The sequence below is a fragment of the Bos indicus x Bos taurus genome, chromosome 13 (genome assembly GCF_003369695.1).
Source record: "Bos indicus x Bos taurus breed Angus x Brahman F1 hybrid chromosome 13, Bos_hybrid_MaternalHap_v2.0, whole genome shotgun sequence".
Taxonomy (NCBI): Eukaryota; Metazoa; Chordata; class Mammalia; order Artiodactyla; family Bovidae; genus Bos; species Bos indicus x Bos taurus.
The window spans coordinates 73295831-73308794 of NC_040088.1; the positions used below are offsets into that span (position 1 = coordinate 73295831).

General features: G+C 46.1%; 1 protein-coding gene across 3 annotated transcripts in view; it reads left to right on the plus strand.

Annotated features, from left to right (window-relative positions):
* Nucleotides 1–12964, plus strand: part of KIF16B (kinesin family member 16B) — a 307139-nt gene that overhangs the window by 71607 nt on the left and 222568 nt on the right. For all 3 annotated transcript variants that reach the window (XM_027560267.1, XM_027560268.1, XM_027560269.1), the window contains exons 11-12: nucleotides 2664–2729; nucleotides 7084–7143. In XM_027560267.1, the coding sequence (XP_027416068.1) occupies nucleotides 2664–2729; nucleotides 7084–7143 (126 nt within the window). The remainder of the gene's footprint in view (nucleotides 1–2663; nucleotides 2730–7083; nucleotides 7144–12964) is intronic.

The following is a 12964-nucleotide window of genomic DNA, read 5'->3' on the forward strand; positions in this document are numbered from 1 at the left end:
CTTCACCTTCCTCTCCTAGACCCGCCTGCCCTTCCCCTCAAGGGTACCCTCTATCCTGACTTCTTCAGGCAGGGTTAGTTTTTAGTTTTGCCTCTTTTTGTTCTTTATATAAATGTAATCATGTAGTACATACTCTTGCTCTCGCTTTTATATAAGATCAGATTTATGGCATTGCAACACATAGACCTACAAAAAACCCATTTCATAAGGTTGCAGACGTGCAAGGGTGCTGGCCTGCGGTACAGCCTGGGGAGGTGACAAGTTCAGGGACAAGGGGAAAAGTGACAGTGAGAGCAGAGGACAGACTGAGGGGCCTAATGCGGCCGCCGGGAGTGTGCTGGCCCTGGATAATCATGACCAGCTTCCGTCTGAGGCCTTGTGAGATTCCTGCACGGTGGAGCATGTGGGTTCAGATCCATGTATGAGCACCGCTGTGCTGCGCTCCGTCACACGCGTGTGTGCCAGCTCACCCATTCTGTTTGATGGGCTTTGGAGATTTTCTCTTTGCTGCTGTTGCTGCTGCTGTGGACTGTCTTCTACGTGTCTTTTTGTGAACATCCAGCTTCATTTCCGGAGAAGGCAATGGCACCCCACTCCAGTGCTCTTGCCTGGAAAATCCCATGGACAGAGGAGCCTGGTAGGCTGCAGTCCATGGGGTCGTGAAGAGTCGGACACGACTGAGCGACTTCACTTTGACTTTTCACTTTCATGCATTGGAGAAGGAAATGGCAACCCACTCCAGTGTTCTTGCCTGGAGAATCCCGGGGACAGGGGAGCCTGGTGGGCTGCCGTTTATGGGGTCGCACAGAGTCAGACATGACTGAAGCGACTTAGCAGCAGCAGCAGCAGCAGCTTCATTTCTGTTAAGTTTATACTTCATTTCTGTTAAGAGTGGAGTCTGTGTGAGAAGGGGTACATAGTGTTTGGTTTTAGTAGATAACTGCAAAATAATTTTTAAAGGTTTTTATACCAACTTATATTCCACCATCAGTATGTGAAAGTGCCAGTTCCTTGCCAGTGCCTGGTGGTATCTGTTCTTCATTATAGGCCATTCTGAGGGGGCATCGTGGTGTCACAGAATGATTGTAGTTTCCGTGTCTCCGATGATTAATGCAGTCAGGCGTTTGGGTATCTTCTCTTTTCACATGTTCTCTTTTGTTATATTTAAAGCATCTTTTCAGACTTCTGCTTTGAGTTTGGCAGAGAGAAAATGTCCATTAACTTTTCTCTCTTAAATGTCTCTGAAGATAGCAAGAAAATTAACAACATAGAAATAGGCAAGAACAGTCCAGGAAGCAAAGAAGGCAATGAGTTAGAGAAGGTGGAAGGAGAAAGGATTTCTCATTTGTGTAGCTGAAGTCGCAGATAAACTTTGAATAATAGCTGTATAATAAAAGTGTCATTATGTGTAAACTTTCAAGGTGGACAGCATCTCAGGGAGGGTCACAGAGTAAAACCAGGTGATAGGGTGTTTGTGAAGATGGGCAAAAGCAGACCAGGTAGTCAAGGAAATGTGAAAGCCTCCGTGGAGGAGAGACAATGAAAAAAAGTCGTGCATATAGATGATTAACAAATGCCCTTCTAGAAATTTATTCTGTTGATACTGCCATGCATACTGTAGGCAGCTGGTATAAGATAAGTCCCTGTATCAGTGACTTATCTTCTGGTAAAGCAGAAGATGAGAAAAAACTACCAGTCCATTAAGAGGAAATTGTGGACATAAATTGTTGAATAACCACACAGTGGAGCGCTGTGCGGTGGAACTGGAGTTGTTACAAAGAATAAAATAGATTTATTTGTACTGAGTTTTTCCCAAGATTGTGAGATGAAAAAGGCAATATTCAGAATAGCGTTCATGCTGTTATGTTTGAAAAGCAACATAAGCGCACTTGCATGTGCCCAGAATGACTGCACAGTTATGTAGCAGAATGGGTGAGACGGGTTGCCCGTGGCCTGGAGAGGTGGAGAGGGAGACCCCCTTCCGTCTTCCTTTCAGGTAGCCTCGTCTGGAGCCCCGTGTTCTGCCTCCGGGTTGTGAGTTACGAATGCAGTCAAAGCCCCCTGTGCCCCACCTGACTGTGTTTCACTCCCCCGTCTCTGCCTTGCCTCGTCCCCCCAGGGTGAACCTGATTTGGGAGTTTATCACTCTCGCATCCATCTTTGCAACACAGATGAGGAAATGGACACAGACTGTGGCCAGCCTCCCTGTCACTGTGTGACCCAGCAGTGGTGTAAAGGACGGTCATTTGCACGTGTCAGTGTGGATAAATCTCAGAACCCTCTGGTTGGATAACCCCTCTTTTTGAACCTGTACTTGGTGCAAATTCAAAACGGAAGAGTCTTTCAGGATCTAGGGATTTAGACTGTTTGATTTTGATAAAATGTCAGCCAGTTACGTGTTTGTCTTTTTCTTTGCCTTTGCTGATTTGTGTTGCAAATGTAGTTTTACCAGGATGCTGTGGTTTTTTGAATATTACGAGGCATGTACCTTGTGGATTAAAGACTTCGTGGTGACTAACACTTTGAGGGAGGTGTGGGAAAATACTTTTCACCTCTGTTTGTTTATATGGCAGTTTTTGATGGTTTACAGTGTCAGGACAGATCGTTCCTCTAGATTATCGGTGTACACTCATTGCCTCTGCCTTTTGTGGTTTGCATTGCAGATTGCCCTCCTGGACTCCCCCACAGCCTTAAGTATGGAGGAGAAACTTCAGCAGAATGAAGCCAGAGTAAGTGACACCATAACTTGTTTTTTTTTTTTTTTTTATCGTAAGTTTCACTATTTTATTTATTTATTTTTTAAGTTTCACTATTTTAAGTGGATACTTTTTTAGTATTGGGTTAGCCAGAAAGTTTGTTCAGGTTTGTCCCCAAGATGTCATGGGAAAACCCAAACAAACTTTTTGGCCAGCCCAGGACTTGCTGTCTGACATTCAGTTTCTCTCTTCATGACAGTTAACGCTCCCACCCTGTTTTTAAAGACCCACACTCGCTGACTTCCGGTGTATCTCCTGTGTCCTCTGTGATTTAATAGATGGGGTTTGTCTGGTAGTCAAGGGTTGAATTGGAGAAGGCAGTGGCACCCCACTTCAGTACTCTTGCCTGGAAAATCCCATGGACGGAGGAGCCTGGTGGGCTGCAGTCCATGGGGTCTCAAAGAGTCAGACACGACTGAGTGACTTCACTTTCACTTTTCATTTTCATGCATTGGAGAAGGAAATGGCACCACACTCCAGTGTTATTGCCTGGAGAATCCCGGGGACGGGGGAGCCTGGAGAATCCCGGGGACTGGAGCGCCTGGTGGGCTGCTGTCTCTGGGGTCGCACAGAGTCAGACACGACTGAAGTGACTTAGCAGCAGCAGCAGCAGCGAGGGCTGAATACAGCTGAGACTGGGCCATTGCACGAGGCGGTGAGGCTGCACTTCAGGAAAGGGAGGCTGTGTTCACATGCTGGTCCCCACAGCCTCACCGTGGGGTTTTTTGGCCATCCTTCTACTTATTAGTGGGAATTGCAGCACTTAGGGAATCACTGAATACTCCGTGAAGGTGCTTCGTTGCTTTAAGCAAAGTGGGATTTGAGGCTGGGGGGAGGGTGTTTTGGGCTGAAGCCAGTGTTAGTGCTGGTGCTTTCTGAAAACTAGTTTCACGGATGACCTGCTTCTATACTATCTTTTTTTTTTTTTTTTTCTTTTTAAAAGAAAAAGACCTTCTGTGAAAAGAGAAACAGGTATTGATAATGTTTTCAGAGTGGATTTTGTCCACTGTGCCAAATGGTTAAAGCAGATTGAGAAAGAAAATAGGATTCTGTTGGCAAAGCTCTTTCAAGAATACACAGTATTGAAGATACAAATCAAGAGTGTAGTTAGGAACTTGTTGACACTTCCTGGGTAATTATGCTGATTAATTTGCTGATAATAGCATTAGTGAAAACATTAGTTTTTTAACCCCTGTTTTTCTCTTGACATTTTGTATTTTGGTACTTCAGATTTTAATTTTGAGGACTTTGATGGATGTGTCTGGATTGTGTGTGTTCATCACTCAGTTGTATCCAACTCTTTGTTATCCTGTGGACTGTCCCAGCCCACTGGCTCCTCTGTCCCTGAAATTCTCCAGGCAAAGAATACTGGAGTGGGTTGCCATTCTTTCTTCAGGGGATCTTCCTGACCTAGGGATTGAACCCAGGTCTTCTGCATTGCAGGCAGAGTCTTTACCATCTGAGCCACCAGGGAAACCCTTGATGTGTCTGAATATGGTCTTAAATTATTTCTTACTGATAGTTTTCAGGAATACCTAGCAAGTTAATAGAAACCAATAAACATTTTAATTTGAATTGTTATACATGTGCGGACAGACGTGACTCTTGTTAACAACATTTTCTAAATTTTCATCTCTTCCTTTGCTGACCTTTTAAATTTGTTTGCCATCCACTTGGCTGTAAATCTTATCACCTGGTCACATTGTGAGAGGTGCTATCAGACTTTGCGTTTTTTTTTTCTTGAATTTTAAAAATGAAGATTATTTGGTTTAAATTCAGTGGTAAAAGAAACCGAAGGCATACTTACAGTTCTTTGAAAGCTGGAATTATTTGATTGAATTGGAAAAGGATTAATTGGCTTATGTTTCTTTAGGGAGAACTTACCTGTTGGTAAAATCCCAAAGCATGCTTTGTTAAATACTTGGTGTTTCTCAGATAAATTGCCAATGAGAATCTGTTAACTGATTATTATAAATCAGTAAATTCATCACCCCAGTCTCTTCTACGTCTGTAGGGAGAGAAGGTGTAGAAATATTCCCTCTCTGAAAGCTTTTCCAACACAAAAAGCCCTGTGACCCATGGGGTTGGCGTCACTTGAGTGATGAAAGGAGAGCCTGTGTGTGTGGCTGGTCCAGGGGGGCGGGCAGGACAGCCTTGCCTGACAAGTACCAGTGAGCACGAAAAGTTACAGAGGCTCAGTCCTATTTCTTCTCTTACTAAGAAGATGATAGACTTGACATTAATAACTAAAGAAGACGTGTGTATGTGCTTAGTCACTCAGTTGTGTCTGACTCTGTGACCCCCTGGACTGTAGCACACAGGCTTCTCTGTCTGTGGGGATTCTCCAGGCAAGAATACTGGAGTGGGTTGCCATGCCCTCCTCCAGTGGATCCTTCCAGCCCAGGGATCAAACCCAGGTCTCCTGCACTGCAGGCAGATTCTTTACAGTCTGAGCCACCAGGGAAGCCCAAGAATACTGGAGTGGGTAGGCTACTTCTCCAGGGGATCTTCCCAACCCAGGAATTGAACTGGGGTCTCCTGCATTGCAGGCATATTCTTTACCAGCTGAGCTACCAGGGAAGCCCAGTTAAAGAAGATATATTTTTAAAACCTTTTGTTTTGTATTGGGGTATAGCTGATTAACAAACAGTGTTGTGATAGTTTCAGGTGAACAGTGAAGGGATTCAGCCGTACATACACATGTATGCATTCTCCCCCACACCCCCTCCCATCCAGGCTGCACATCACGCTGAGCAGAGTCCGCTGTGCTGTACAGCAGGTCCTTGCTGGTTATCCATTTTAAATACAGCAGTGTGTACACGTCCTTCCCAAGTTCCCTAACTACCCACCCTCCTCTCTCGCCCCAGCCTGCAACCATAAGTTCATTCTCCTTCTCTAAGCCTCTTCCTGTTTTGTAAATAAGTTTATTTGTATCATTTTCAGGAAGATATTTTATTTTAAAAAAAATGCTACCTTAGAACTCCTGTAGTTGTTTGCGGTAAGTGTTCTGTTGCTCAGCCGTGTCCAACCTTGTCCTAGCGACCCCAAGGACAGCAGCCCATTAGGCTCCTCTGTCCATGGGATTCTCCAGGCAAGAATGCTGGGGTGGGTTGCCATTTCCTTCTCCAGGGTGTTTGCGGTAAATCGAGGAGTAAAATGTCTAGCCGTTGAATGAACAAGGTGAGTGAGAGGTGTTTTGGTTTTGCTCTCGGATAAACTATCACTCCAGTCCCTCCTTTTTTGTCAGTAATGAACACAGCCTTTCTTGAAGGTTGCTGACTCACGTCCTTTCTGTTTATGATACCTAAGGCCTGTGGAAAGCATCTTCCTCTTAGCATTGAGCACGTAATCCAGTGTATGCTGTGCTTCCACTTTGACCTGGTTGAACAGGGTAACTTACTGGTAGGGAGACCAGTCAGGTGAACTGGGATGGCGTCTGCTGCTGGGTGGGGAGGTGGCAGGAACACTGAAGGGCGGAAGGGAAGAGGCTTCGGGAGGGTGTGTGCCCCGCACTCCCCCAGCCCCGCGGAGGTCACTCGCTTTTAATCCGAAGTATATTCCTTTTGACAGAATTTTCCATTCTTTTTTTCTACCTCTCAATCAGGTATCACTTTACTTCTTAATGACTCACTCACTCAGGTCATTAAAAAAGTTGTGTGGAACTAGCAGAGTATTTTCATTAACTGAGAAGCTATTTCCAACTGTGCTGTGTTTGACAGTGGGGGATATTTTCTCCCTTAAGTTACTGCAGACTGGAAAGAAGCTGATTATTATCAAAAAGATATTTTTACCTTTACTAAGAGTCAGTTAAGGAGCTACCTTTAAAAAAAAAGATAAAGTGATATTTATAAACCTTATTAATTAGCTACAAAAGCAGATTATCTCCTAAAAGATAATGGCAGTTTCCAAGGTGATTTAATCATCACATCTAATTAGAAAGTAAAGTAAATCACCATTTCTTAGGACCTAAAGTATAATCAGGAAAAATTAACCCATGTAATGGGATGGTGGCATCTTTGAACGTGTAATTTTGGTTAATATCCAAGGAAGCAGCTTTTATTTAAGTGCACCTTGAAAAAGACTGCTGTAAAGCTCTAGGCAGCTTGACAGATTTTTTTTCTGTTCTTTCCTTTGCCGTAATGTAGGTTGTAGGGTGAGATCAGCTAGTTTGATTTATATTTGGTAATGGTACTCTGCAGCATTGCTATCTAATTTAAAAAGGTATAGTATGTTCTTCTATAATCTATAAAAGTTTGAAAACTTTCAAAAGAAAATCACAGTAATTTTTTTATAGAGCAATGACGTTTATATTTTTTTTTTCTTTTAGGTTCAAGAATTGACCAAGGAATGGACAAATAAGTGGAACGAAACCCAAAATATTTTGAAAGTAAGGACTGTAAAAAGGTGTCATAATCTTACTGTGCTTGCTTCAGTAGGTAAACTCCTTCCTTTCTCTGTCAAACGTGGCACTTGTGTGCTTTGTTGGGCTGGGACTCTGGTTGGATTTTAAAGGAACAGAAAAGGGAGCTATTAGCCATTAAAGCTGTGTGTTTAGAGACGGTGCTCATACTTAAGGCATTTCCTCTCACTTGTGGAGTTTTTTCCATTTTTGACTCAACATATGTTAAATTCCGTTTAATATTCAAGGGCTCCCACTTTGTCTTTCTGCTTTTTGTTAAACTCAATATAAAAGCAATGTGTTTAAAAAAATGTGAAATGGATAGCCAGTGGGAGTTTGATGTGTGATGCAAGGCACCCAGAGCTGGTGCTCAGTGACAGCCCGGAGCCTTGGGGTGGAAAGGAAGGTAGGAACAGGGTTCAGGAGGGAGGGGACACGTGTGCGCCTGAGGCCGGTTCATGTTGATGGCGATGTATGGCAGAAACCATCACAATACTGTAAAGTAGTTATCCTCCAGTTAAGATACATGAATTACAAAAAAAAAACTTCCCTTGGCAATACTGTAGAGTATGTGTGTAGCGTGCTAGACTTCAGAAGTTTCCCAACTACTGATTTCCTACTGGAATTATTCTTTTCCTGTGTGTCTTAAAGGCTAGGCAGTGATGGGCTGTATTTTTGGCAAGATTCATGGTGAAAAGATGTCAGTAATAGCCTCCATGGTTCATACTTTATGCTTCAAAATACACGTTTCTTTGTGGTCCCATTTTTTTTGCTGAGTTGGTAGGAAACTTGTGTCATCTGTGGAGGATCAGCCATGTCAGGTTTGAGGTTCAGCCTGGAATTTCACGCTTTGATAGCGTCTGTCTGTCCTTACACATGAGAGAAGGTGATTCAGAGATGATTACTGAATCCTGGTTTTTTTTTTAAGATCTGTGGTGGTAAAACTTTCCCAGAGGACTGAGGCCTCCCTTGAACATTGGTGAGGATGATGAGGTTTAGCTGTGTGTCTTTGCAGAACCCTGAGTTGGATGGCCTTCACGTGAGGAGGGAGCAGCAGGTGACCATTGCACAGGGTTGAAGGGGGAGCTTCTGAAGGCCTGGGATAGCCACTGAGCTACTCGGTCTGAGAGTGGGGTCTGCATCATCTTAGGAAAGCTTCCTTGTACCATATAGGCAGCCTGGCCTGCTCTGGGGGCTACAACGCTTATTGCTCACGAGCAGAGTTGAGCTGCAGTCCTCAGTAGCCGTGGATCGTGGTGGTCCCAGAGACATTCTTTCCAGCTCTGAAAAGGGCTGCAGTAAGTAAGACTTCTACATCCAGAATTTCTTTGCTTTCCTCCTGATGATGATGATAGCGTCATGTTATTTTAAGGTACTTTCCCAGTGTTTGTTTTGTTGAGAGGTTTTCATGCAGGAAAACTGAGCAAAGACTTTAGTTGCATTTCTTGAGAGTTGGGTGGGAATAAGCTCGGGCAGAGATGAAACTATTCATCATCGTCTCTGTTGCACCCGTTTGGAGGTGTCGGGCTGCAGCCCCAGTGTTAAGAAGCCCGATCGTTGGACCGTTCATGGCATGATGTATACTTTCCTCAGCAAATTTGCCCGAGAGGACTAAAATCTGCTGCACATAAGGAAAAGAGAAATCAAGTCATTAGCTATTTGCAAAGCCACTGGTGTGCGTTGTGCCTTATAGCACAGGAGGCGGTGCAGCAGTGAACGCGAAGATGTCAGCCCACCCTTGCTGCCGGGTCTCTCTTTGTCACTGTGCTGGGGGTTTTATAATAGCGCTGCAGAGCTGTCCACACTGAGAGTCACCATGGTGAACCCCTGAACCTTTTCTGATGCTTTTTATCCAAATGTTATTCTGGACCCTAAAGCTAAATAAATCCTCTTCCAATTTCAGCTCTGTTTTTCATAAATCTCACTATTTTTATCTTTTATTAACTTTTGAGATGAGAAGACTAGCGAGGTGTTATGTGCTCAGTGTTGAAAGTTATGAAAAGGGCTCATGATGTTTCAGATTTTTCCCTTCTTTTGACCCAGCAAGCCCTTTTTAGATCTCTCTACTGGTGTCTGTGTTTTAAACCCGTAGTTGCTTTCTGCTCACGTTTGGTATTTTAAGAGCTGTCTTCATCTCTTATTGGAAGACAGCACCTGAGGGCTGAGGTGAAGAAAACGGCTACTCAGATGCTTTTGAAAACATTCTTTGGAAACTGACGGGGAAAGAGATTGCTTTGCGATGAGTTTGTGTCTGTTCAGTTTGTGAATCTTCCTGGTATTTTTGCTGCCCGAATGTTCCTTCATCAGCTCTTGTTCCAGTCATGCTACAGAGAACCCAGTCCAGTCCAGTGGCTTAAAACAACATGCCCTGTCCCTCGTGCCTGTGCATATTGGCTGCGTGGCTGGTCTGGCTGGGTTTGGATTCAGGCTTCGGGTGGGTTCCAGGTCAGTCTCTCACTCTCTGGGACTAGCTGGTTGTCCTAGGAATGGTGTGTGGTCATGGCCAATGTAGAATCAGGCACACCTGGTCTCGCAAGCACATTTCAAGCATCTCCTCATATCGTGATGGAAGCAAGTCTGAACAGAAAGTCAAGGGGGTGGGGTGAAGTGTATTTCCCCCTCGGGGCTGTGGCAAGGGTGTAAAGGTGTAATCTTGCTTTGAGATCAGTGGTTTAATCGACCTGTGCCCCTGATAAAAGACGAATCTTCAATTCTGGGACCTTGTTTTTCCACTGCATTTGCTTGTTTCTAGAGATGAGCCCAGTGAGACAGTAGATTCCCAGTATCATCTTCACCATAGCGCTGATTGTTTACTTTGCCGACTTGTCAGTATCATCCCTTCTAAGCCCTGAATCCTGAACATCCAAGGAGAGACCTTTGGAGAGAAGACTGAGAGTGAAACTGTCTGGGGGACTGAAGGGCGATACAGGATGCTTCAGTGCCTCTTGGCACACTAGGAGCTGGCCTTGTGGCTTTTTCTTTCCTGAGCTCTCAGACGCTCAGAAACTCAGACGCTCAGAGTGACTTTGTCCCCTTCTTTGTGATCTGGTCTGGGGCCTTCCTTGCTGGGGATGAGTGAAGTCTCAGGCGTGTTGAGTGGGGTAAAGAGGGGATGAAAGGTGCTCTGATGAGATGCTGGGTGTTTGAAGCTGGGCACGTGACGCCGTGGTGATAATTGCACGAGCCTGGGGCTTTGACCTTCCAGCTCCATCTCAGGCTTCAGTTCTCTTCCCGAGTCACTCGTGGGTTGTGACACTTACCCACAGGGTCATGTCCCCTCATCCCCAGCTTGAAAGTCAGGGTGGATGGCAACCTCTTCCTTATACCCAGGTCTTGAGGCGAGAGGTGATAAAGTGCTTGGGATTAGGATGCAAGTAGCTGATGAGAGTGTAAAGTGTGTTGACCTTGAAGAGACATTTCTTAGGTGGGTAGTGATGTGGGCTTTATCATCCTCTGCCGCTCACACTGTATATCCACTCTTTTGCCTGTTAATCTCGCTTCCTCATTTTCATTAATCTTCCTTTCTAGAAATTAAAGTCTAGACCCCCTTGTTGGTCCCCAGAGGCACTGAGCTCCTTCCCAGTTCCATAGTTGCATCTGCCTTTAGCTCCTGGTCTCCCCCCGCCTGGCCAGATGCCTCGCTGGTCCCTGTCCGCACTGGGTGTTGGGTTCTGGGGTCTCCCGGCCTTTGCCTGTGCTGCTCCATCATCTCAGGTCCTCCCCTTTCCACGCCCATCAGAATCCACCATGAAGCTCTTTCTGATCCCTCTTCTCTCCCACTTTTCAGGTGGAATGATTTTGTCTTCCTCTGGCTTTTGGTTCTGTCTCTTTCACAGCATTCATCATAATTGGAGTTTGGTGATCTTGGTTTCTCCCTCTAAGCAGGAGCAGGACCTGGGCTCGGACTATGTCCTTATCATTCTGTGTCCCAGCTCCTAGAAACTCAACTGTTTCTCACAGAGCAGGCGTACAGTGAAAACTTACTGGTAGTAGTAGTATCAGGGAACTAAAGCAAAATCTTTATATTCGTTTGCTAGGACTATCAGACAGAGAAGGCAATGGCACCCCACTCCAGTACTCCTGCCTGGAAAATCCCAAGGATGGAGGAGCCTGGTAGGCTGCAGTCCATGGGGTCGCTAAGAGTTGGACACGACTGAGTGACTTCACTTTCACTGTTCACTTGCATGCATTGGAGAAGGAAATGGCAACCCACTCCAGTGTTCTTGCCTGGAGAATCCCAGGGACGGGGGAGCCTGGTGGGCTGCCGTCTCTGGGGTCACACAGAGTCAGACATGACTGAAGCGACTTAGCAGCAGCAGCAGCAGCAGCAGGACTATCAGAACATCACAGACTTGAGGCCTAAGCAGCAGACATTTATTTGCTTGCAGTCCTGGAGGCGAGAAGACCAAGATCAAGGTCTCTGTAGAGTAGGCTTGTCCTGAAGCCTCCCTCTCTCCTTGGCTTATGAACACTGCCTGCCCTCTGGGCCTCATGTGGCCTTCTCTCTGTGTGCCTGTGGCCCTGGTCACCCTCTGCAGCCTAATCTCCTTTTCTTGTAAAGACATTGGTCAGATTGGACTAGGGCTCAGCCCCATGGCTTCTATTTTAACATAATTATCTGTTTAAGGGCTATATCTCCGAAAACAACCACATCCTGAGATACTGGGGCTCCGGGGTTCAGCATTTGAGCTTTTAGGGGGACACATTTCAGCTCGTAACAGCCATGACCTGCACACACCTGTGAGCTAGTGGGGAAGGTAATGCGGCGTGTTGTGCAGGCAGCAGCCCTGCGCTGGAGCTCCTGCCTGTGCATTCCATCCTGTTTTCCTTATTCCATTTGAAAGGCTCATAGGCGACTGTGTTCTTCATCCTTGGAAGGAATGTGGCCGCGTTCCTGTTGATTACAGTCCGGTTCATCCCTGGGTCAGTTAGGTTTTGCCGCTCCGTGTATGGTTCCTGGACCAGCAGCATCAGTATCGTCCGTGTGCTGGTTGGAAGCGCAGGCGCTCTGTCTCACCGCGGGCTCCGAAGTCAGAACCTGTGTGTTAATAAGATGTCCGGCTGACGCGTCCGCACGTCCCAGTGTGTATTGGACCTGAAAAGCTGGGGCAGGAAAGGTGAGGCCATTCTGGACTCTCTCGCCCTCAGTCCGGGTTTTCCCTTCTCCTGCTCTGACCTGTATCGTGGGGAGCTACCGAGCGGGCTGCCCTGTGCCCAGTGAGCTTTGCTGTGAGGGGTTGGAGGGAGGAACCAGACCTCTCTCATGCCATTTCCTTGAAGAATCCTTGGCGTGGTACCGCCTGGCGATACAGCCCTGACTTCCAGAATCTCCTCCTGACCTGCCCCTCCTCCTGGGGCGGTGCTGGTTTCCTGGCCTTGTCAGCTTGTGAGTGGCCTCACCAGCTCCACCGGCTGCCCAGCTCTGCCATCAGCACGGTAACCAGCTCCCTGTCTTAAAGTCCCCAGGGATGTGAACACCTGGCATTTCTGTCTGATGCTGGGCACTGCCAGCTGCTCAGAATCTTCGGCTGCCCCAGTACGTTTTTCATTCTGGCTGAACTTGTCTTTAGCTGCGGTATCTGTTGGCTCTTGGAACTTAATGTCATGATGAATTGGCTTCTACCAGGCCTGGGGTCGCTGCGTTCCCAGGGCATTCATGTCAGCCCCTCTTTCCATGGCTTCCACGTGGCATCGGCTGCTTTGTATTTGGGATGGTTTATAAGGGGACTACTTAATATCCTGCCCTTCTGGCCTGGCTTTGTACGTCTTAGTGCTGATGAATTTTTTCAAGTCACGTGGAATCCCTCCA